We start from the raw sequence: 25,859 nt of genomic DNA on the forward strand, positions 1-25,859 counted from the left end.
TCTCTGGGTTCCTAATTACTTCCTCTATTGCAGTACGGTTTGTATACGTCCTCCAAACCAAAGTGCAAGCCAGCTTAACACTGTGATTTGTAATCCTGATTTGGAGAGCAGATTTTGTGTATAACCACAATTTATATAAATTTTACCCAAGGCCAACCCTGCTATGCAGCAAAGTAAAGACACCAGCTTAAAGCAGCGTGCGTATGTGTGTGTGTATGTGTGTGTGTGTGTGTGTGTGCGCGAGAGACAGACAGACAGACAGAAATGAGACGCAGAGTGCTTTGTATGGTCACCTACACCTCCAGTACAGTGTCCTCTAGGAGTTGCCAAAGCATTGCTTCTGGCCCAACACTTCATTTGGGCACCAGACACTGTCAAGAGTATTGCTATTGTACTCATAGCAGCCAAAGTAAGTATAAAGGAATAAGGAATAGAGTGTGTGCCTCAACTTATGCTTTGGTCACCCCAAATCACATATCCAAACCTCCAGTGGAATGGTCTCTATGCAATACCACAGCACTGTGTCCCATCCAATGCTTTGTTGGGACACAAGACACTGTCATGCATGGCACCCCATGTCAATAATATCAAATGTATGTACAAATGTATAAGGAACTGATGTGTATCTCGCATACTTTGGGCAACCCAATATCATACACCACACACTGGATGGAAGGTCTGCCAGCACCTGAATTGAGCTGCCAAAATGTCTCTACTTGAAAAATGGGCTCATGTCCACTGATATGGGCAAACTCCAGATCTGGGGAAACGAGGCTTTCCATTCAAAGAATGTTGAACATCTAGCTGAGGAAAAATTGGATGACTTACAACTAATTTGAAGATGAACTTCTAAGACCAGATGTGCTCAGGGCGAATAACTAAACACAAACAACTGAAGTTTAGGAGGTCCTTATGAAACTGCTATAAATGCTGTTAATAGAAGCTTGTATGGGATGTTGATTGGGATGGTTAGAACAGGTGTAACAAAGCATACACAGAACATCCACTAGTGTCAAAATTAATGTCTGTCCTGCAAGAAAATTTCTAAAAAACATGACATATCCACTTTTTGAAAAGTACTAAGTCTGTGAGAAATTCTTAGAATGGATAAACTATGCCTTTAACAAAGTTTAACAAGTTCCCATTTATTTTCTCTTGGCTGGTACAAGCTGGTGGAAACATATCACCTACTCTACTATTCTACAACAACTTCACTGGCTGTCAAAGTTTTTCCAGCTGGTACAGAACGCGGCAGCTCGCCTGATTAAAGGCAGCCGCCGGTGAGATCACATCACTCCAGTGCTGAAGGACTTGCAGTGGTTACCAGTTGTTTTCCGGGCCAAATTCAAGGTGTTGGTTTTGACCTTTAAAACCCTATATGGTTCCAGCCCAGCCTATCTTAAGGAGCGCCTCCAGCAACACCAGACAGGCCGCTTAGCAAGATCAGCCTCGGATGACCTTCTCTCTGTCCCATCAGCCAGGTCAGCTAGACTGGTGGGGACGAGGGAGAGGGCCTTTTCTGTGGTGGCCCCCACTCTGTGGAACTCCCTCCCTAAGGAACTCCGTCATGCCCTCTCTTTAATGAGCTTCCACCGTGCATTAAAAATGTGGTTGTTCAGGCAGGCATTTGGGGTGGGTTAGGGTATTTTAGAAAATGTTTTTATTGTAGAATTTTGTTTTAAACTGTTTTATTATATGTTGTACATTGCCCAGAGTGGCTGGGTGACCAGCCAGATGGGCGATTGATAAATTTAATAATCAAATAAATAAATAAATATTATGGAATGCTATTCCTCAGGAGGTGCACTCTGCTTCATCTCCTGCATCTTTCAGGAAACTACTGAAAACATTCTTATTCTTGCCAAGCCTTTGAGATGAGGTCCTCCCTTACTGAGAACTTGTAGAATGATTACTGCTACCAAATGTTTTTATTGGTTCTTATTAGTTTTATTCTGTTTTCATTGATTGTATTTTATATGCTATAAACTGCTTTGAAAATTGTAGGGCAAGTATATGAATATGGTCAATAAAACAAGTTGTTTACCAATGCAAAAAATTCTTAGACACAAATTTGTTCTCACCAGGTTTTATCTCCTGATGTCAAAAGGAAGCATCTTCAATAAGAAGAGAGAATGGAGAATGAAAACAATTGTACACAACCTTTCCCACTGAGACACTCCACAAGGGAAGAGGTCAGCACTCTTAACTAACAAATTGCATTATGAATCTTCATCAGTGTCCTTGCTACTGCAATATAGAAATCCCTTGGTAACACACACATACTCTGTTTTCATTCTAAAAGAAATTTCCAAAGTCTAAATCATTTATGTTTGTAACCAGTTTGGTGCCTGATGCAAGCAATGACGACGATTCATGTCAGAGTGCGGATCTCTTTTACCTCTGGAATCTCTTGATGGTCAATGCTGTCTCAAATTGTTCTTTTTCCACAATCTCAAAACAGGAATGGAGTATTATAAATACTGGTCAGATAGGTATAGGTGAAGTCCCAGGCTGCATTTCAGTCAGACAAGACTATGGAAATATATGTAATCCTTAACTGCGCTTTGACAGCCGCTGTAGTCCAGGTCTCTGCCAACATTCAAAAGTGTTTTAAGACCTGTTTGGGCAGACTTTGAGGAATTCAGCCAGGAGAGGGTTGGGGATTTTTACATATTGTACTTGATTCTATTTTGCTTTAAAATTATTTTAATAGGCCCAATTCAGACTCGACGATGATCTAAGTTGATCAAGAATGAGCTGCAGAAAACCTCATTTCTGTACCGCCAAATAGCCAAAGCTCTCTAGGCAGTTCACAAAATAAGACTTAAAACTATAACATAATAAAATATAATATAATAACAATATAACAATAACATAATAAAATAAAATATAAAAACATTAAAAAGTTAAAACAGAATAAAACCAAAGTAAAAAGTAAAATCAAGCAGTAGTACAAAGATCTTAAAACATGCTATAACAGAACTGAAGGACTAAAAAGCCTGGGGGAATAAAAAGCCCTGCACCTGGTTCCAAGAAAAACACAACACAGACATCAGGCAAGCATCTCTGGGGAGAGTATTCTACAACCAGTCTACCACTACTGAAAAGTCCCTCTCCTTAGTAGCCACCCATCTCACCTCATTTGGCAGGAACATCCAGAGAAGGGCCTGGGGTGGGGGTGGGGGGATGATCCTTCAGGTAACCTGATCCCAAACCATTTTGTGCTTTAAACATTAATATCAGCACTTTGAATTGGGTCTAGAAATGGACTGGAAGCCAAAGCACTGGTTTAATATGATCATATACTAAATATTGAAGGACAAGGTCACCTATCATTAGAAGGGCTACATTTATTCATATTTTATAAATTGCCAGATTTAAATCTTAAGGTTATAGGGGAGAGACAGGGAGTTAAAAACCACAGATGTTTTGAACTATTTATGTGTTTACATATATAAATTACATTTAAAACAGATAAAGTTTTGTTTCAGTGATATAACAAATTTTACTGAATTTCTACATTTTCCAAGACAGTGGTACAAAAACATTTTAATGGAACAAGCAATAACAATAATCCCAAACCTATAACTATGAAATCCTGTAAAAAACAACACCCCCACTCCCAGTTATGTTTCAGCAAAGACAGACTTGAAAATAATATATTTTATTTTACTCAGCCCCATGTTACGTTGAGATTAGATTGCTTTTTTTGAATAACTGCTTTAAAGTAACAGACACAATTTTAAGGAACTCTTTCGTCCAACTGCATCCCCATCTTCCCTCCTCACTGAGACTGAAGTTTGTGTCGCATCTCAGGGATAAATAATCTGTGGCAGACGTGATCTACTGAACACTGTTTTTAGTGCTCCAGGAAAGGCCTTTTTTATTAACTCTTTGGAGCATGTTAGTATGTTTGGACCTCTTGGACTGGGGAGGGTGGTATTTTTGCTCTTAAAATTGATATTTTGGAACCTTAAGGGGCATGGTTTCATATGGTTGGTGCGTTTTTTATCCAGAATATACACAATGTGTAGTCCAGTTTTGACTTATCTAAGGCTGGGTTTTTACATTTTTACAAGAACATGGATACTTTTCATTTGATGCATTTTTTTCATTACTCTTTTTAAATGTCTCTGAAGTACAATGGAACTAATCAAATTTTGGTGAAAAGGACAGGTTTTCTAGAAATCTTTTATTTGCCCCAGATTTCTGTAATCTTAAGAAGGCAATTAGAATATGCCACATACCAATGCAAGCACTGAAATTCTGAGGGGTAATTTTTTCACTTGAATTTTTAGTGAAAGGCTTTCTTTATTTTTCTAAAGTTTCAGCTTTCAAGGAACTTGCCTTGCCAGACAACATGCACAGTTCCTTGAGCTATTTCTGTTTAGCCTGCAGGAACTCTTTGCTGTCTGAATTTTGGATAGAAAGAGTCAATGAGCTTGCAAAGCTAGATAAAAGCTCTCCTTTGCTATGTAGCTTTTGCTATGTAGAAGCCTTGAACAAATTGGACTTCTGGAGTTCTAGACAAACATCTCTCTACTGAGGCAATTTAAGGCTGCAATCCTATACCCATTTACCTAAGAGTTAGCCCCAGTTAACTCAATGGGCTTGTTAAATCAGTAGTCATATAAAGGATGGGGTTGTAGGCTTGTTTCTACAGCGCCATGTTCTCACTTCATCTGATAAACAGTTGCTGTTTAAACAGGAAATATGCAGTAGTACAGAACAGCCCTACATCAGTATTACTCCAATTGCAACCTATGCTCCAATAACATGTGGAAGATAGTGGAATAATTCATTGAGGTCAGAGATACACCTGACTTTTAAAAACTTTGTGCACAAAACATAGGCTAAGAACCTAAAATTTCCACTTCCTACTTCCATCTCTCGTCTTCCTAAAGAAGGCAAATTATGACCAAAATCTGATTAGGCTGAAGTAATCATGACTAAATTAGTGAAGTTGAACTATGTGCATTCAAGTACCTCATCGTTCAGTTACTTGAGTTTTCCATCCTGCTTGTTTATCCTGAAAAGGACCATTAAAACAATATTGACACCCTCAACATTATGTAGATCCTGCAAACCACTGAACACAGGTCCTTGTTTTTTTGTTTCCTTTTAATTTACAAAACAACGTACTTCTGCATACCTGGGGAGTCCCACAGTATTGTAAAAACAAAAACAAATAAAAACCCCACCACCACCATTTTGGAGTGAGCCCAAAATAGATACCAACCCATTAGAAGGAATGATAATTGCTGAGCACACACCTATTTTAAGTCAATTTTGAAGGTAGTTGCTTACTAGGATGTCAACACATTTAGCTCTAATCAGTGCACATAACTAACTCCTTCACCTTTCTGAGTCCTCCATGGATTTAAAAAATTTAGATACTAGTCACAGTGTCCACGTCATGCATTAACATTATGTGACTTCAATTTACATCATGTTTAAGTGTTTCTACATTAGGATTGTGTGAATACTTAATTTTCAGTCATTGTGTGTATTATGAATTAACCTTGTTTTGGATATTTTACTTTATGTACATCCCAAAGACAGCGTCCTAGACAAGAGAGAGATTTTTTACTGGAAAAGCAAAACTATGCTGCCTTCAGTTCCTTTTTGGAAAATAAGACAAGATATACTTTTTAAAGTATATGTTTCAAAATAAATAAATATGCTAGAAGATTGTTATTATCCTTAGGGGATGTGCATGCTACGGAACAGTTTGGTTCGGATGATCATTCAAGGCTTCATATGGTTGGAACTAAGCATTTCCGCCCCCAACTCCCTCGTGCATGACTTTGGCACTTAGTTTCTGGCTTATATTTCCCCATTATGTCCGAGCCAGAGAACCCTGGATTGATGTCAGTTAACAAACCAGAATAAGTAATACCCTACTTCACAGATTATCTCTTGAAAGTTACTCTTTTGTATAATTTGCAACGTTTTTGTGCAAATTTGTTAACATATGGGTTATCGTTCATGGAATGCAGCCAAGTTACATTTATTCTTGATTTGGGTGCTACTTCACAGCAAGCAGTTCTGTTAACATAACACCAGCAACGTGAACTCCCACTGGCATTTCTGCACCTCCACAAATGCATACACACTGTCATGTACGCCTGATACCAGTTCTTATATAAGACAGCAATACAGAAGAACAGATTTGTTTTATTTCATTTAGTTCATGTGAACTCCCACACAACATAGTGGTTTTGATTTTTAAGTAGCAATCTTCCTCCTACAGGGAACATCACCATATAATTTGAGAAAAGTAAGGCTCTCCAGCATCAAGAAGAAAATAAGATGCATGCTGCAATTACAAGAGAGGGGAAGAGCAGTAAATAAAGAATTAAGTGTACCTTCCCTGATCGCTGTAAATGGAGTGCCTTCCTCTTCTTGAAGTCTTATCACCTTCAATGCCACCAACTTTCCATTTACCCTGGATTAAAAAGAACAAAACACCACAACAGAAAGTTAGGGTTCACACAGCATTTTGATAATAGGCTTTTCTATCTGCAGCAAATTTCTTCCCATTAAGAACCTGACTTTTTTCACCAATAAAAGCAACATACCAACAGCCTTGAAATATTAACATTAATATGCAATCCAAAACTTTTCTCAGTTTTTTTTAATTAAATAGTCTCAGGTAATGTTCCCAATTATAGCATTAAAATAAAATGTTTTATAGCATACAGTAAACATGATCTTTGAGGGTTTAAGCCTAAATAGGCAGTTATCAGTTATTCCCATCCATAATACAAAACATTTCTATATAGAAGTTTCCAGCAAGACATCCTTCAAATTATTGAATTAGGAAGCAAGAGTGTTAGGAGTTGTGCATGCTTTGCTCTTTCAACTGGACTACAGTATTCCTTACCAGCTTTAAAATTATAACATCTACGTGTAACTATTTTAAAGTGTTACTTTTGCAGTCAACTGAACATTACAACAAAGATCTGCCTCCCATTTGTATGCTTGGTGAAGTCTCAGTATGGATCATTTAAGTGCCTTTTGTATCCTGCCTAGCTTAATGCTTACATTGCCTTCAAAAGAACTCCTATGCTCAGTGGATATACATATGACTCTTATGCCACTTTTCTGTATTTTAGACTACTCATGTATAAAGAAAGCAAAATACATGCTTAGGTGTTTTTGTTTGTAATCACATGCATTACACGTCTAAATAATTTTAGGCTGTTTCACAATATCGGGCAGCTATACTGTATGATTCATGTACCCATAGCTTTTTCTCTAGAGTCATTTTTCTGTAATTTGGGGGAAGCTTCAAGGTTCAAAGTATCATACATCATTTGGGAACTGAACATTTATTATACAATGACCTGTCACTTAGAAAGCAAAACCTCACCTAATTGTCTTATCACTTTGTTCTGAAGGTGCTGAAAACAGCCTTTAAAAAAAAAAAAAATACGCTACAAGTTATTTGATCAGGTTTTCAGACACCAAAAAACAAATAGATTCAGTTAAAAGCAATATCTGTATATGTTTTGCTTTTCCAGCTGTTTCCACTGATGCAATTCTAAATCCTCTTATGCCTTGTGAAATGCACAGATGTAGCTACCAGAGTATTTCCTTACAGCCAACAAATTTGATATGCTGAAAATTAGCTACACCACCTATTAAAATCTGCTCAAGCACATTCAGATGGTAATCAGATCAGTTTTTTTCACCATCACCCCCCAGACAAGTTTACTTGATCTGTGTCTCCTAAGCCTTAGGTTATTATATGAACAATTTTTCCCATCTAGGACCAACAATATAATGGAAAGAACCAGATAAGAAAAAAAAAAGTCATCATTCTCTAGACTAAGTTATAATTAATACAAAATTACTGAGATGTGAAGAGTTGAAATGTGAAACATCTTCTGCCTTGACTACTACTTTGATCTCTGTCCTACTGTTATCAAACCCCATATTTTTCAGTTCCATCTAGAACTCTGCAACTAAAAGCTTTAATCTCCCTTGCCATTCAGAAGATACAATGCCACTCCTTCAACCCCCTACGCCGCTTTTGTCTCCAATGCAGCACAAACACTCCTTAAATTCAAAGTCTTCCATGGTCTCCCTGTGTCTCTCACTCTGCACATCTTTCTGCCCGTACATCCTCATATATTCTTGTCCAGGACCTTTACTTCTACAACTCCATCACCTTCAGCCAATGAAAGGTTTCATGCTCTGTTAAATAAATCCATATTTTCTCCCTTGCTGACCCATATGCCTTGAAATGTCTTTCCAGATACTTATGTGACACCACCTTTTCCCCAATTTCAAATCACCTTTGGCGTAATCTCCTAGTTCTCATTTCCTACAAAATTAAACCCAAGTGCATGCAACAGAACTGACTGCATATCCTTCCCCATGACCCTCATTCCTATTTTCCTGCTCTCCCTGTATTATTTTTCCTCTGTGTCAAGTTTTAGATTTGTTTACACTACTCTGTAAAGTGATATGGCACTCTACAACTACAACTCTCCTACTCCAAGGTCCTTTGGTTTATTCCCCAAACTACTCTTCATGATATTGCCTTCAACTTTATTTCATAACCATGTTATTTCCTTATAGACTGGGGATGGGGTGGGCTGGCATAGAAGCTGTAGGTAAAAAATATGCTAGAGCTATTCTTTTCTGATGCCCACAAATTTGGGAAAGTTATATTATAAATTTACCATGTACTCCTATTTCAAGATGGCAGCCCTAATTCAAAATATCCCCCTCAAATGTCCTTCAGTCACTTATTTCAGAGCCATCTCACGAGAACTAGTTGAGATTTGAGGATTGCTATACACAAATGCCCTACCCGGCACCAGCTTGTCTGGCTGAAAGGGGGGGGGCCATTGCGGGCGGGTGGGGTGATAAGACATATGGGCCTCTGATTGGTGCACCCCAGTCGCACCACCAGTCAGGGAGGAGCGGGGCCGAGTTGTCTTAAACTCGACCCCCCTCCCTATCTCAGCTCTTTGGCACAACGCAGCTATTGAGAACTAAAGACTCGCTTGGATTTGACGAGGGATTCTCGCCTGCTGGAGACCGGCTTTGTCGTCGTCTTTCCAGCCACCTGGACTCAGCGTGCTTCTGCGCGCCAAAGCTTCTCTTCACGCGCGGCTATCGAGTTGCCGACACTCGCGGTGGGTCTTGTGCGCTCCGGCGCCGCTCCCTCTGGGACGGCGCCTGCTGGCCGTCAGGAGAGCCAACGTTACTGGTGATATCGTTTCCACCCCCCCTTCTCTCCCTCCCTGCCAGCTCCTTTCCTCGAGCGCCCACCGCAGCCCCGGTTTGGCCGGCGGCGCGGCGGCTGCGCTCGAGCACGTGATCCCTCTTCTTCGCGTGCCTGGGTGAGGCGCCTTACTCCTTCCCGGGGGTCCAGGTGGGGCGGTGCACGCCCGCCCGCACGCCTGCCCCCTCGGCCTTTGTTCACCCCCCCCAATCACCTCGGTCGCCTGCCCACCCCCTCGTTCCTTTGCCTGCCCACCCGCTCGCTCGCTCACCCGCCCGCACAGTCTCTCAATCGCCCGCCCCTTTTTTGTTGGCCAGCTGGCTGGCCGGCTCCTGGCCTGTCTGCCGGCCGGCGTATTGGTCTGCCGGGCTCGCCTTCCGCCGGCCTCGGCCTTTCACTTACCTCGCTGGGCCTCGGGGGCTGGTGGCGGCGAGGTTTAGGCTGCCTGGTGAGGAGGGGAGTCTGGCGGCAGGGCCAGGGACTAGGTGTTCCCCCCCCAGTGCGTTGATATTCTCCTGTTGGCATCTCCCCCGCCCCAAAAATAAATAAATAAATAAATTTAATTAATTACTTAAACTATTGAAGCAACTGCGGCTGCCTCTTTGGCACCTTCTGAGCTAGGGCGCCCTCAGCTGAGGGTGCCCGGGCTCAAGTGCGTTTCCTTCAAAAAAAAAAAAAAAAAACTTTGCTGCACCTCTTAAGCTTTAATCTCTCGGTCTGGAACGCGTATCCGCTGATTGTGAAGATTGTGTGATAGCTGCCTGTTGCCCGGCGTGCCCACTTGCTTACTTCAGTCGGTAGCAGCTAAGCTTAACTTACCTTTTGCATCATGCCTCCCAAGAAGGGCCAAGGTGGTAAGAAAGGTAAAGGGAGGGCCCCTCCCCCCCTCCCCAAAAGACCGCTGCCAAGGCCTGATTCTGAGTCTGATGAGGACTCAGACCCGGTATTGTCATCAATTCTTTCTCGTTTGGAAGCTGCTGAGCGTTCCTCGGGGATACCTCTCCCTCCCCCAGCCAGGCCCCAAAAACCCTCAGCAGTCCAACCTAAGCGAACGCGGCAGCAGACCCAACGCTCGTTGCTTCTTTCTATTTCAGCTCGTCTAGATGCTATTGAGGCATCCACCTCCTCTTCCTCGGCTCTTCCAGAAGGCGCACCGCCTTCGGTGGAGCTCCTCCCTTCTGTGGCCTCATCTTCCCTGGGCGCACAAGCAGCAACGTCGGTTTTTCCAGCTAGGGATCAGAACACACCTATGACTGATACAGGTGAGACTGCTTTGGCACCTCAATTCGCATGGCCGGGCATGGGACAAATCACCCCATGGGGTTGGTTGCTGTGGTTTACTCTTCAGGGTGGCCCAGTTCCCCCTCTCTCACTTCCTTCAGTTACTTCAGCCTCCCCAGTTAGTACTCCCCAGCCTGTTGCCTCGGCCTCAACTCTCAGCTCAACTGCTCCATTGGCTAGCCCACCTAATTCAGTGGGGCCTGGCGCTTCATTCCCCTTTGCAGGAGATGCCACCACGTCGGCTCCGCCACTGCTCCAGCCTCATCCAATTAACGTCGCCTCCGCCAGTGTTTGGCAGGGGCCCGCCGGTTCTTTTCAGAACCCCCTGGCTTCCCTATCTCCTCCTCTCCTAGCCCCACAGTTGTCCGCGATTGACACATGCGCCAACCTGAGTAGAGGATCTATGCCCACTGGTGCTACTTCCTCCCCTATTGGTTTTCACTTAACCATTGCCACCAGAGAAAAATTCTGCGGGGTGAATTTACTGATGTCTTTGCCCTGCTCTTTCGTGAGCCCGAACCCAGTGATAAAGATAGGTCCCGAGACCGAGATCCTGAGCGGAGCAAAGCCCGCAAAGTGCCTCGCACATGGGCGAATTGGTTGCCAGGTTTTTTAATTTACGCTGGCATCCTCCAACAGAGATTCCCTGAGAGGGCTTGGGTTCTCACCAAATACCTTGACATAATATACAGGGCTTACACCGAATATGAAGGGAGTGCATGGCTGGCCTACGATGAAGCCTTTCATAGGAGGGCCGCCATTGATCCCTCCATGCGCTGGGATCTGAAGGACCAGGACCTTTGGCTCCAATTCATGACCCCTTCTAGGCCAGGCTTCGGCGACAGGTCCGACAGCGGCCACATCCTGGCCAAGCTGTCGCCCGCAATAGCCGTTAGGCCTATTGCGGGTCCAGGGGTTCAACACCGCTGGCTGTGCTGGGAGTTCAGCTCCAAAGGTTCCTGTTCCCGAAACCCATGCCGCTTCCGGCATGAGTGCTCTCTTTGTGGCGGTCAACACTCCTGCTCCTCCTGCCCGAGAGCCAGAGGTTGGAGAGGTTCCCCAAGGGATGGCCATGGTGGCAGAAAACATGGCGGTGGGCACCCTCCCCCTCACAAAGGGCCCCAGCCCAGTTAAGATTCTTCCACTCCTTCAACTTCTAAGGCGTTACCCAAATCGTCGGGCAGCGATCTACTTGGAACGCGGCTTTACAGTGGGTTTCAGGATCCCCTTTATGGGTCTGCGAAAGCCGTATTTGACCGGTAACCACCGGTCTGTTCTTAGCATGCGGCGCTTAGTGCAAGGCAAAATTAACAAAGAAGTTCAGTCAGGTCGGGTCATCGGCCCCTTTCCCTTGACCCCGCTACCCAACCTGCGGATTTCCCCTTTGGGAATTATCCCCAAGAAATCGCCCGGTGAGTTCAGGTTAATTCATGACCTCTCTTTCCCCAAAGGTCAGTCTGTTAACGATGAAATCCCAGATTCCCTATGCTCCGTGTGTTACACTTCCTTCGACACTGCGGTAGCCATGATAAGAGCCCTGGGCCGCGGGGCATTGATGGGCAAATGTGATATTAAATCCACTTTTCGCATTTTGCCTATCAATCCTCTAGACTTTGATTTGCTGGGATTTTCCTTCCAGGACAAATTTTACATTGACCGCGCCCTCCCTATGGGATGCTCCATTTCTTGCGTCATGTTTGAAACATTTAGTACCTTTCTGGAATGGGCCATACAGGATAAGACGGGCTGCGGTGATGTGGTTCATTATTTGGATGACTTCTTGTTTGCTGGACGCGGGGACGGCAGTCAATGCTCTGACCTGATTAAGGCATTCATATCCCTGTCCTCAGATTTAGGTGTCCCTTTGGCACACGAGAAGACAGAGGGCCCAGCTGTTACTTTGACGTTCTTAGGGATCGAGCTCGATACCCTCGCACAGTGTTCTCGTCTCCCTCTTGATAAATTGCTGGTACTTAGGAATAAGATCCAATCCATCTTGCACCTTCGTAAAGTCTCCCTTAGAGCCCTCCAAGAGATGGTTGGCCATTTGAACTTCGCTTGTAGGGTAGTGGCCCCCGGCCGCGCATTCCTGCGATGGCTCAGCTGGGCAATGCGGGGTCTTCGACTACCACATCATCGCACCAGAGTCACCTCCGCTATGCGCATGGACCTGCGAGTATGGCTTAAATTTTTGAGAGACTTTAACGGCATCTCCTTTTGGAGGCATGAGTTACTTCTACGAGCCGACATGCAGATCCATTCAGATGTGGCTGGCACCTTTGGCTTTGGGCTAATTTGGCGAAACCGGTGGTGCCGGGGCCAGTGGCCAGAGAGCTGGGCTACCGGCAGTACCTGTCGTGACCTCACCTTCCTGGAATTCTTCCCCATTTACGTGGCTGTACATATTTGGGCAGAATTGATGGCCAACTCTGTTGCTCTCTTTTGGTGTGACAATTTGGCGGTAGTGCACGTCATTAATACTTTATCCTCCAGAAACCAAAGGGTTATGGAGTTAGTTAGAGCATTTACCCTCCAATGCCTACGCCACAACATATGGTTCCGTGCCCGCCACGTGCCGGGTCTGAGGAACCCTGTAGCCGATGCTTTGTCACGAAACCAGATCGACCGGTTCCGTGCGTTGGCTCCGTGGGCACATCCGCTGCCAGACCCCATGCCAGACGAACTGTGGGAGATTGGCGCTCTCAAGTCGAACACGCTATCCTGAATTCTATAGCCCCCAGCACTAGAGCTGCCTACGAGAAAGCAGGTAGGGAGTTTAGCGCCTTCAGGTGTGGACTGCAGTTGCAGGATGTGTGGCCCTTACCTGTGGACCACTTGTTACAATTCTGTGTACATCTGCATAATAAGGGACTATCTGCTAGGACCATTTCGGGGAAGCTCGCCTCTTTGGCCTTCTGGGCCAAAGTGCGAGGGGTGGAGGACTCCACCTCAGATTTCCGAATCAGGAAGGCTGTGCAAGGCTGGGCACGGATGTCTCCCGCCCCGCCAGACTCCAGACATCCTTTGTCGCCAGTTATTCTTATAGGGCTTCGGGCATTGTGGCCCTCCATTTGCTCTTCTCCATACGAAGCCTCCCTCTTTCACGCTGCAGCCTTAACAGCCTTTTTGGGGGCCCTTAGGATTTCAGAACTGGTCTGGGCATCCAAATCCGACACCACCGGGAGGGCCTTGAGGTATTCCGATATCCTGATCCATTCTAACCTGATTCACCTCCATATTCGACGTTCAAAAACCGATCAGTCAGGCAAGGGAACATTGGTGACCCTTAACCAGGCCCAGGCTGACGAGTTATGCCCTGTCAGGGCCTTGCAGGCTTTCTTTGAGCATCGCGGGGCAAAGGAGGGTCCCCTATTTTGCCATGCTGACGGTTCACCACTGACAAAGTTCCAATTTTGGGCAGTCACCAAGTTAGCCTTGACCACACTGGGTCTGGGGCATTATCGTTTTGGGACTCACTCATTCCGTATTGGGGCGGCCTCTACGGCAGCTGCCATAGGCTTTTCTTCCAAGCAAGTGAAGGCGGTAGGGAGATGGCGCTCCAGGGCCTTCCGCTCTTACATTCGCAAGTTGCCTGATGCTTCATGATGATTCTCTTCGCCTTCCCCAATGTTTTATTTAGATGGGATTCGACCGACGCCAGTACAGGTGCTCATTTGTGGGCACAGTATGGTTTTTTGGGCTGCCCGCAGAGCTTCTAAGTCAGCCTTCGGATCCCGGCTGCAGTTTCCCCAACAGGTGGCAATACAATGGCTCGGCCGACGGGGTATGCGTTGGGACAGTCTTCTTCCCACACTCTTTCAACGAGGTTTGGTCAGTTTCCCTCCACAGGTCCTGGTGCTGCACCTAGGAGGGAATGACCTGGGCTACAAGCCTGGAAAGGTCTTGATTGAGCAGGCATTGGCTGATCTGCGGACGATCCGACATCGTTGGCCAGGGGTGACCATATTATGGTCCTCAATGCTCCCGAGAATCATGTGGAGGGCGCAGAGCAATGTGGCCATGGAACGGGCCCGGCGCAAGGTGAACAGAGAATTGGCATGTGGGTTGTCAGAGCATGGTGACGGTTATATCAACCACCAAGGAATCCATTGGACTAGGAGGGAGCTTTACAGGCAGGACGGAGTCCACCTGTCAGACATAGGCAACGACTTATTTTTGGCAGATCTGCAAAGGGGCCTGCGGGAAGTTCTTCTGCGCAGGTGGGGGGAGTTTCACAAGCAATAGGCTTGTGACTCCTGTGGCGGCTAGGACGGGCAAAACAGGAAAGGGAGTAGGGATGGTGTGCACGCAGAGGCACCTTATGGTGACAGGTGATGTCTGAGGCCCCCCGAACAGGTTGTGCGGCTCGGCGGGGGGATAAGGGTTGCCTGGAAGACCAACCCTACTCACTCACCCAGGTGTTTTGCGGCACCGGGTTGGGGGTGACACCGGAAGGTCTACCTCCCCCAGAAGGGGCAGTCCGGAGGGATGGCGAGATCACCGCCACCCCTCAGGCTGGGTGTGTTTTCGCCCTAGAAGTGTCAGCTAGACGCTGACACAGTTAGATGCCCGTCCTAATTACCCCTTTGCAAATATTTCAATAAATGTGGCCCAGTTTTCAATCCAAGCTTGTTGTCTGCGTCTTCTTTGACCCATCCCCGCTCGCAAATGCCCTACCCGGCGCCAGCTTGTCTGGCTGAAAGGGGGGGGCCATTGCGGGCGGGTGGGGTGATAAGACGTATGGGCCTCTGATTGGTGCACCCCAGTCGCACCACCAGTCAGGGAGGAGCGCGCCGAGTTGTCTTAAACTCGACCCCCCTCCCTATCTCAGCTCTTTGGCGCGACGCAGCTCCCTCCCACCCTCCCCTTAGCAGTGTGGGTTTTGCCGGTTGCCCCTTTGGGAGCCATGTAGGAATTTTTTGGTTCACAGCCAGATTAGCCTAGGACTGTGAGTCTTTTTTGCCTACGTCACAGTTATGCGGGTTGTGTGTGTCCTGTAAGGGAATACAGTCTATATCATCGGTCACATTCCACTTGGTGGCTAGGACGGGCAAAACAGGAAAGGGAGTAGGGATGGTGTGCACGCAGAGGCACCTTATGGTGACAGGTGACGTCTGAGGCCCCCCGAACGGGTTGTGCGGCTCGGCAGGGGGATAAGGGTTGCCTGGGAGACCAACCCTACTCACTCACCCAGGTGTTTTGCGGCACCGGGTTGGGGGTGACACTGGAAGGTCTACCTCCCCCAGAAGGGGCAGTCCGGAGGGATGGCGAGATCACCGCCACCCCTCAGGCTGGGTGTGTTTTCGCCCTAGAAGTGTCAGCTAGACGCTGACACAGTTAGATGCCCGTCCTAGTTACCCCTTTGCAAATATTTCAATAAATGTGGCCCAATTTTCAATCCAAGGTTGTTGTCTGCATCTTCTTTGACCCATCTCCGCTCGCAACTTAGTTTAGAACTCAAACTGACAAGAGCAGGTTCAATTTACCCAAAGAGCCAAAGTTAAATAATTTATACTAGCTCTGGAATATGGTCTTCAGATTTTTGTATGACTTTGTGGCTTACTGTAGTATATGTAACTTAAAAAACAAGGAGACCATATCATTAAATGAAAGTATAAGCTCTTGTAATGGAAGACAACAGATGGCAGGATAAATCCACACCAATTTCAAAAAGAGCATGGACGCTTCCATTCATCACAACTTTGAATTTTAAGTTTTGTTTTTGCAAACTCATCTATTATCCCCACAAACACCAGAAGAGGGCTGGCTCACACACTTATCCAGCCAGAATCCAATACATATGGGTAAGCAACCAGATGGACACACAGTAAATTTGAGGTGTGGATGAGCTATGTGCCTCACATAGAGGATTTTGGAGAGAAACACCAATCATCTGAGAAGCTTTCTCCTAACGTTATTTTCTCATAGTAAGGGGGAATTGACCCAGTGTTTCCAAATGTCAATCTAAAAAGCAGTTCTTAATTATTAGCGTTGTTAACAGCTATAATTTTTCAGAATGGTAACAACAGTTTGTACAAAGTTTTGTCCTCAAGTAGTTTGGGGCCTGGAAAAACATACCTAGTATTACATTCAAATCAAGCAACCAGTTTTTGCCCTCATTGTGTGACAACTTTTGCCATTCACTCTGCAGTGGGAAACATCTGGAACCAAGTTGTCTAAATCCAATCAAATAGATCTGCTTAGCTTATCATATTCTATACTTTCTGCAGGCAGCAAAGAAAGTTAACCAAGTGTAGTAGCAGTCAATCTATTGTATGTAAGGCATTTTCACATGTACACTTCCCCACACCACCTGTCCCATGATGTGATGACTCCAAAAGCCACCATATGAATAAGGTCGGCGGGGCACTGGTGTTTCAAGTATAGATGATTAGATAAAGTCTGAAAACAGTCATGCCAAGTATCACAGGTCTTACATTTAAGCCAATTTACTCTAGCTGAAGGTTAACATCACAATTTACTTATGTCCAGGCCTTGTGTCGACTAGGACTAAGCTACAAACATATCTGTAACTCACTACTACTCAACAAGATTTTCATTAAAACTCAGTGGAATTTCTTATGAAATAGCTAATCTTAAGTATATACGCATGATACAAATATACTTACTTGCTTTTGCCTTTGTATACTGTGGCATATGAACCTTCCCCTAGTTTTTCCAGTTTTTCATAAGAGTCTGCTTTTCCAAACTTGGGACTTGTTGGCTAAGTAGGAAAAGAAAAAGGAGAATTTTTTCAGCACTCACATACCGACATTGTACCCAACCAACCATGAAGAACAAATGTTATTACCAAAACAAATGAGATTATACTTCAGATATTTAATGCTTGATATTGTCATCTACCAAGGGCAATGGCTAATGATATCCATCTAAACATCACTCAGCACTCCAGATGGTCACTGCCTATTTCAAGAGTATCCCTATATCTGTGCAGACATCAGAAAGGCTTAGTTCACAGAAGAATGACATTTGGATTTGTTGCACAGTTTCTGTGCAGATGTCAATAACTAGCAGCTGCACCAAGAAGTCCGATTTAGCAGATATAAAGATGAGCAAGCTCTATATATGAGACGATGCAATAAAATAAATTTACAAAATACAGTCCATCATTCTCAGGGCAACCAGAACCTTGCAAGAAGCCTATAGTTTTCTGAATATTTGTTTCAGAGTACATCTGTACATGTTTTAAGACTTAAGTGAGGGTGTAATTCTAACTCAAGAAGAAAGTTGACCACACACACACACACACACACACACACACACACACACCAGTCTTCCCTCACCATTAAAAGTCCTGCTTGCCTACTTCCTTCATCAAAGTGAATGGATTGCCAATTCAGTAGTTTAACCCAACACAATGGGGCTGTTCGCATGACACAACATGAGGCTATGGCACATGCAGCTGTTCAGGGGTCATTGTGCTGTGCGAATCTGGCCTTAGGGTTACGTGAGGTTGTTTTACTGTGCAAACTGGGTCATTATGTCAAATTGTGGCTCCCCTCAGGCCAGCATTCAGCATTAAGTACCCAAGCCAAGAAACAAGACAAACATGCAACAAAATACTGAAGTGATCTGGAGCCTGCTGCGGTCTATTTATGTGTGCATGCATGTACCAACATCTTTTGATTAGTTTTTTATTTTATTTTAAATGGAAATTTAATTTTCTACATATTTCTATTGTTTTCTAAATATTTCTATTGTTTTCTGTTAACTTAAAACAAGTAACAAGCTTAAATATTAAGACCCCAAGATAATAACTAGGTAGGCTGGACCTGCCCTAACTTCCACCCCTGACTAAAGTAAATTAAAAAAATCCAAGGAGCAGTTAACCTAAAGAGGAGGGTTAAGTGAAGTTTAAGATGCACAGACATAGGGTTGCTACTTTGCACTTCCTTAATTGACACCAATTTCACTGTTAAAAAAAAAAAGCATTCCTATGCATGTTTACTCAGAAGTAAGTCCTGTTGAGTTCAGTGGGGCTTATTCCCAGGTAAGTGGGTATAGGATTATGCAATCCCATAAATACTTCATGCAAACTTTCTCCTAACCTTTTTGGAACACAACCATTCTTCTTCTTTGTACACTACACTTTAGGGATGGGGTTAGGAGCAGTAAGGCGAGGGCAGGAATGAGATGTGGAAACAGATTGGGGGAAAGAACGAGGCTGGAAATTAGGATCTAGGGTTAGGCAGAGGGAGGTGGAAAGTATGGAGTTGGTATCCATAGGTTTACCTCAGGCATTTGAAAGAAAGTATACTAATCTGGAGACTCATGAGAGGGGTCATTCCCTGCAGAACATATAGCACGGACTCTAGAAAAGAACCCTAGCTTCTTCTAACTCCAACTGAAGACCCTTACAAAAAGTTGAGGCTGTATATGGGGCCTTTCCTGCAAAACCTATGTAGTACCCTCATCTACTTTGGGATAATGGGCAAAGGTCACCAAATAATAATAAGCACCATACATTTTTTGCCACTAGGAAGATTAGGGGTCTGAGTGAAACAAATGGCAGACATAAACTTTCAGACTATATGCAGTTTCTAGAGTTTAATCTGTTGCATCCTTAACTCTGTGAGAGAAATAAAGCAGATTATTACCAGAGAGACAGGAAAAGGCTCAAACTCCATGTAGCTGTTTCAGGGGTTGGGGGCGGGGGAGCTGTTTTAGAGAAATGCAGTGGACTCCTAAAGTGTATGGGGGAGAGGTGATTAACACATTCCATTCCAGCTCTTTTTGCAATCAAAAACCCATAGGAGTCTCTCTATTATCCCCTCATGAGTGGGAAAGCAATTATCGCCCCTGCCCAGCACTGCTACTAGAATCAGCTCCACAATCTTCCCCAGACTGCATTTTCCTTTAAAAAAAAAACAAAACCAAAAACCCCCAACATGCCAGGAGACTGAACAACACTGGACTGCACTGCAGGGTTGTCATATAGTACTTTCTCTCAGCCCCACTCCCAGTAATATGGTTGTAACACTGGACTATTTTGCAGGGCTGACATAACCCACCCAGTGCAATACAGCACTAGAATCCAGATAAAATTTGGCCAACCAGGCAACATAGCAACCCTACACTGACTTCTGTCCTTGCTGTACTTTAATTTGCAGCAGGCCAATTTTGCTCAACTGGAATACGGCATGCAGAAAGATTGGGCTGGAAAGGTAACAGAAGGGTGACACTGCAGCAGTCTCAGAAGCCGCATTTAAAATCCAGGGAAAACATTCAGTCTCCCTTTTGCATAATATAAAATTCAGAACTGAAAGCTTGTCTTTTATTCAGTATACATCATTTCCCAAAAATGGTTGTTCCAATAATGCCCTTTTAAGAATACCTCAATGGAACAGCACTCTTAAGATGATTAAGTAATGTTTTTGTGTACCTTACCCTGGAGAACAGAAATATAACAATATCTTGTCTGATCTCGGAAGCTAAGCAGGGTCAGCCCTGGTTAGTACTTGGATGGGAAACCGCCTGGGAATCAGGCTTCCTGCATTGAGCAGGGGGGTTGACCCGATGGTCTTGTAGGCCCCTTCCAACCCTATGATTCTATGAGATATGAGATATATCTTGCTTATTCCCTGAAGCATCTTCTTCCTATATTACATTAAGCACGCTGCTCATAACAGTTTAAATAGGATACAGCAAGGTTTTTTCCTCTGGTTCAGTCACCCCCCAATTCCATTGCAAATAAGATTAATAAAAGCAACCAAGAAGTTTAAACAACCATTACTGACACTACAAGAACTGGTGTAGCATAGAGGTTATGGCCTAGGTCAGACATAATAATTAACTATGGTTTATTATTACGGAGACAAGATTTGGTGAGCCTTGGGCTTGCATGCTCACACACACACACACCCTCCAGCAAAGCTGTGAGCAGGAGATCCCTATCTATGGTTTACTGAAATAAACTAGTTTTATAAACCAAAGTCTGAAGTTTGCATTTTTCAGTAAGCCATAAATAAGATGAACCACAGTTTATCTGGGTTCAGACATAACACTAACCTGCTGACAGTCAAAAATGGAAGTGAAAGCTTCTGATCTCCTAACAGCCATGCCAGAGAAGGAAAGGGGAGAGGGGAGCCAGGAGCATCTATCTGTAGCAATAAATCAGAGCAATAAACCATAGTTTATTTTTACATCTGAATGCAGCCTAAAAGAATCAAAAGTCTCCAATTCAAATAATTATTCTGTCTCTTGCCTTATTTCTCAGGCCAATACTTTTGTCCCTTGTTTTTCTCATTGAATATTATGCTAAAATGTTAGAGTAATTAAGTATTTTGAATCTGTGTGCTCAAGAATTAAGCATAAGGGAGGGGTTTGAAATATCCATGCTACAGAGCTGCATTTTTCCAAATCATAATGGGACCAGCTCAGGCACATTCACTGAAATACTGTAACAACATGCTTTGGGAGGCGGTGTTGGTACATACAGGAAAAGTCCAGGTGCCTAGGCAACCGCAGCAGCATGGACCACTACATTAGAGGTGAGGATTGGGTGGGATTTTCATTTACTCACCTTTGAACAAACAGAATACAAACAATCTTTTGAGATGTCACCATCACTAAACCTTCTCACAGCTATGAGGAGGCTGGTCTCAATATGGATTTAGGAGCCAACTGAGTCCCATAAACAGCCATCCGTTAAGATCTTTATACTGACTGGCAGCTACTACCCCATTGGTAGTGCAGACAAAATCCTTTAGATCAGTGTTTCCCTAAACCTGAGTCCCCTGATGATGTTGAACTACAATTCTCCCCATCCCTGATCACTGGCCATAATGGCTGGGGATGATGGAAGTTGTAGTCCAACATCATCTACGGACATACAGTTGGAAGAGACAGTTTTAATATCAGAAGGGAGTGTTACAGGATGACCATTTCAAGGCTTTGCACTCTGGGATGAAGTTTTGTCTAGGAGGCTTCTCAGAGCTCATAATCCAGGACTTAAAATCTGAACCAAGGCTTACAGGACTTCTCAACACTTGCTTTCAAGCTCTGAAATTGCTTTTTGTCTTGAGTCTTGACCAAAAAACTCCAAGGCTGATAGGCATTCTGCATTCAGACAAGAGGATGCAGAGGGAAGAGGGAAGAGGGAAGAGAGAAGTCTCCCCTCCCTACGTGGTGGTCCCAATAACAACTGCGTGCGCACACACACACACACCCGTGCACCAGGAATCCATTAAGAAAAAAAGCAGAGATGAAGGCTAAGACATAAGAGGGAGAAGAGGCTTCTCTATGTTTTCCTTGGAAAAGGGAGAAAGTCCTCTTGAGCGCGTGAAGGCGAGATGCTGCTGCTGTCTCGTCCAGTCCTTTACCAAGCTGCCTCTACACCATCCACTGAAAAAGTAGCTCAGAGGTCTGTGTTTGCGTGCTGGCATGTGCGCGCACATATGCACTTCTAGGTTTACTTTGTCTCAGGGCTCTCTGTTTTTTTAATTTTAACAATTGTGCTGTAGTGGAATAACGCAACTACCTTTTTTTTTTTTTCAAGGGGGGGATATAACAGTTTTGAGCAGCAGCAGCTGCAGATCTGCCCCTTCAGGTTAACACTCAACATTCTTGGCCAGAGAGGGTGCTACCACTGGATCTCACACACATGCACATACACAAAATATCTTGGCAAGAGAGAGGGTCCTGTGGTGTCTGAGGATATTAGTTGCCAAAAAGGTTTATTCAACTCCACACACTCCTGCCACTCACACTCCCACTGTGCTAAATTGCCTGAGAACCGGCTGCTTCAACATACCGGGAGAAGGTATGTGTGGTGACCATGATGAGCAGGGAAAGGGGAAGACACAGCATGGCCCACATCGCACCCATTGTGTGGATGAAACAGCAAGATGCATGCACCTAAAATGGTGTTAGACCTCCTAATGTATGAACTGTCAAGTTGCAATTTCATTTGTAGTTTACAGAGGAAGAGCACTGATTGGTAGAACTAGAAGCTCTCCATCTGGAAACATCCTATTTCCTTGTTTCTCTAACACATAAATAGTACCAAAGGGGCTGTGGACTTCTCTAGCCACCACCCTGTATACCAGCCTTCTCCAACCTGGTGCCATCCAGATGTGTTATTTATATTTATTTATTACATCTCTATACCACCCAATAACCGAAGCTCTCTGGGCAGTTCACAACAATTAGCTGCAGCTCCCAGTATTCCTATCCAGCATTGTCAATGATCAAGTCGGGTGGGAGTGCTGGGACTTCCTGTCCAGCACATCTGGAGGGCACCAGGTTGGGGAAGGTTATATACTCAATTAATTAATAGGCATGTGGCTTTTCTACAAGGAAGTTTATTATTGTAAGAAAATCCCAGAAGGCTCCAGTAGGACACTTCCAAGATCACTTTCTGGTCATTAGTTATTTTAATACCATTTAATCACCTGTCATTCTTATAGGCTTGTTGAACAGAGTGGAGAAATTCATTTTTTTACTGTCTCAATACATGCTTGGAGGTTAAGTGAGGCGTCTAAATTAGTGTTTGTGATTTCAGTTAAGGGACAAGAGGATAACACTTACTTCAAATTAGCAAAATAGGGATGATCTTATCTATGTGTTCTATACCTGCCCTGGTCTCTTTTCTGCATTTCTCAGGTTTTCCAACAGAGGATTCAGATATCTGGCTCAAAATGGCAGCTGGTCCCTCTGCTACAGAATACAAAATGGTGGCTAATGCCCCTCTATTTAAATTAGTAGGATCAGGTGTGTCCACTGAAGCTGAAGAGTTTAGTGGAGGATCCATGTTGTGAGGATACATTAGCCATGTTTCCCATTATGAAGGAGATAGCTGCCTATAGTACCTATGCACTTTACCTCAGAAACAGACGCTGGGGTGTTTTTAGCTTTTCAGAGCAATAAAGCACAGATGAGAACACAGCTCAGGATAATAGAACCCTTTTTACTGTGTTTTTATAGTCCCACACAAATAAGAATACAAAAATGCGTATGTCATTTGTTAATGGTGTGTGCACCTTTATTTAAAACATTTAAATCTTGCCTTTAAAATTAAATGGCTTCTTTTGTTGCTGAAGTTTTCAAAAGACAATTGTGGGGGATTGGGCCCCAGCTTTCATTTGTTTTGTCAACAGAACAGCAATTTAATTGCACATGCATCACTACAACTGACACAAGGTGTATTTATTTTGTACTCTAATGTGAGGGTACAGTGTAAGTATTCTTTAAAAGTGGGCCTCAAGAGCCAATATTGTGAGGTAAAATCTCCGTACCTTTTTAAGAAAACAAGTTATTAACGAAGGGGAGCACAGACTGAGAGAGAGGGTTAGAAGAGAGCTGGCTTGTTTAATCAGGAGGATTTAAAAAGAACAATTCCTAACTTAAAAGAAAATACAAACTTCAGAGACAAATGGCTATCAAAGACAGGAATCTGACTTAAAATAATGGTGCATCCCTCCCATTTCTGACATGTGAAATCTTTCAGCAGGCCTCTGAAGTTCAAGGGGAGGGAATTTCTCCTCAGATTCAGGAGCTGCACCACTGAATTACCTTGGAGCAATTTCTCTCTGTGTCTTAAATATACCCTTATTTAGACATTATTTCATTTCCTCCATGGTAGAAGAAACTTGGTCTGCCCACAAAAGCCTCAGAAGATTTCAGTGTCTAAAGTTAAAGAATTAATGTATAAAACTGTAAAAAAAACAACAACAAAAAAAAACAAATGGAGGAACAAAACAGATTGTCACTATGGTTGTCTAGATGAATCCACAAATCCCTCAGAAGGGTGTGTCAAGCAACTTTTAATGAGAAATAAATAAAAGCAAATCAAAACATTCTTGCTCCTGGCTTTTGTGATCCTGCACAGTGTGATCCTTCAGCAAGGCCCAGTCCTTAAAGCCAAGCATTTTATTGTTGTTCTAACCTGTCTAATCATAAAAGAAAAATTGTAAGATTTGGGAAATCATAATTTGTTGTGAAAGTACAAGACTGGATTTTGACATTTGCTTTGTTAGCAATTACATTTTCTCTCACTAGCAGTTAGATCTGGAGACTTTTTCCAAGTAAATTAAAAATAATTTAAAGGTAGCAATACTTTGGAGATAATGAGGTTATCTGGTCTTAATAAGATTAAGGATTCTGGTAATTTATTAGGAAATGTGAGGAAGAGATAATCTCTTAAAACTGATTTTTAGCCAAATGGAAAAAAGCCAAAAGGAACAGAGTTCTTTTATTTTCTGCTTAGTAGTTGTTCAGAATGGTGATTGACTTCTAAGTTAGGGCCAAACTAAACATCCTCCTAGTCATGCATATTGGAGCTATGCATGATTGTTTTCCCTACTCTTGTGTAAACACACGTGGCCCTGATTTGGACAGGGACTGTGGCGCTTCAGAAGAGGAGCATCTAGGCTCCCCTACAATCCATTTTTGTCCCCAAATTCCACCTCTCTGTGGTGGGGAAGGGGAGTAAAAGAAAAAAAGTCTACATTTTATTTCAATGACTATTTTTCCCCCATGGGGGCTAGGGTGGAATTTCGGCATGAAAACAGAAAGGGGGAAATTAAACCCTCCTTTTCCAAAGTGCCATGGTCCAGATCCAAACTGGTGCCATTTAATCATGCATATCCACTATGCATGATTAGGGTAACGTCTGCTTTGCCCCTTAGAGAATCCTGAACAAAGCAGTCTTGTATGTAGAAAAATATTCAAATCCACCTGTGAAACTCAGTGCCACAAGTTGTTAGGATGGCAACAAAAGTTTTAGATACATGGGAAAAATTAGTATCTCATAGCCACTGACAGACATAAAGCCAAATGCAGCTTTCATTTTCAGAGAGTTTCATTTTTCATCCCCTGCCATAGCAAAGACTAACAGAACAATCCTCAAGCTGGTCAAAGGCAGCCAGGAGGCTGTTCGATGAAGTGAAAGTGCCACTTTACTAGCAGAGAGGAGTCTGTGCTTCCACCCAAGTTGCACACACAGAGTACTCCCACAGAAAGTGCTATGGATGTAGATGTACTGCAGGAGATAATACTGGCAATAGGGCCTGAAATGGACTGTTTTGTGGGCATATCAAGGCAGGTTGAGGGTGGCCTTGAATTTTCAGGATCTGGAGCCCCTTCATTCCCTCAGTATGCCCATGGATCAAACTACACCACTGGTGTCAATGGGAGAGAAAACGGGGGGGGGGGAATGGAGGGAAAAGGAGGTAAATGCTCTCATCCTAGCCAGAGCAAGCTAAATGGCTTTAGGGAGTGATGGTTCCTCCATCATGGAATCTCCCCACCACCACCACGACTCTGCTCAGTTGACTGGCCAGATAAAAGCTAACTGCAGCATTGGGGAGTGATTTTC

General features: G+C 43.9%; 1 protein-coding gene across 3 annotated transcripts in view; it reads right to left on the bottom strand.

The window, feature by feature from the left end:
• Positions 1-25,859, bottom strand: part of CDK14 (cyclin dependent kinase 14) — a 389,160-nt gene that overhangs the window by 244,163 nt on the left and 119,138 nt on the right. For all 3 annotated transcript variants that reach the window (XM_084858927.1, XM_084858928.1, XM_084858929.1), the window contains exons 4-5: positions 17,152-17,246; positions 6,369-6,448 (exon numbers count right to left, since the gene is read on the bottom strand). In XM_084858927.1, the coding sequence (XP_084715053.1) occupies positions 6,369-6,448; positions 17,152-17,246 (175 nt within the window). The remainder of the gene's footprint in view (positions 1-6,368; positions 6,449-17,151; positions 17,247-25,859) is intronic.

The sequence above is a fragment of the Heloderma suspectum genome, chromosome 5, assembly GCF_057233095.1.
Source record: "Heloderma suspectum isolate Gila_16-S chromosome 5, 16-S_ref, whole genome shotgun sequence".
Taxonomy (NCBI): Eukaryota; Metazoa; Chordata; class Lepidosauria; order Squamata; family Helodermatidae; genus Heloderma; species Heloderma suspectum.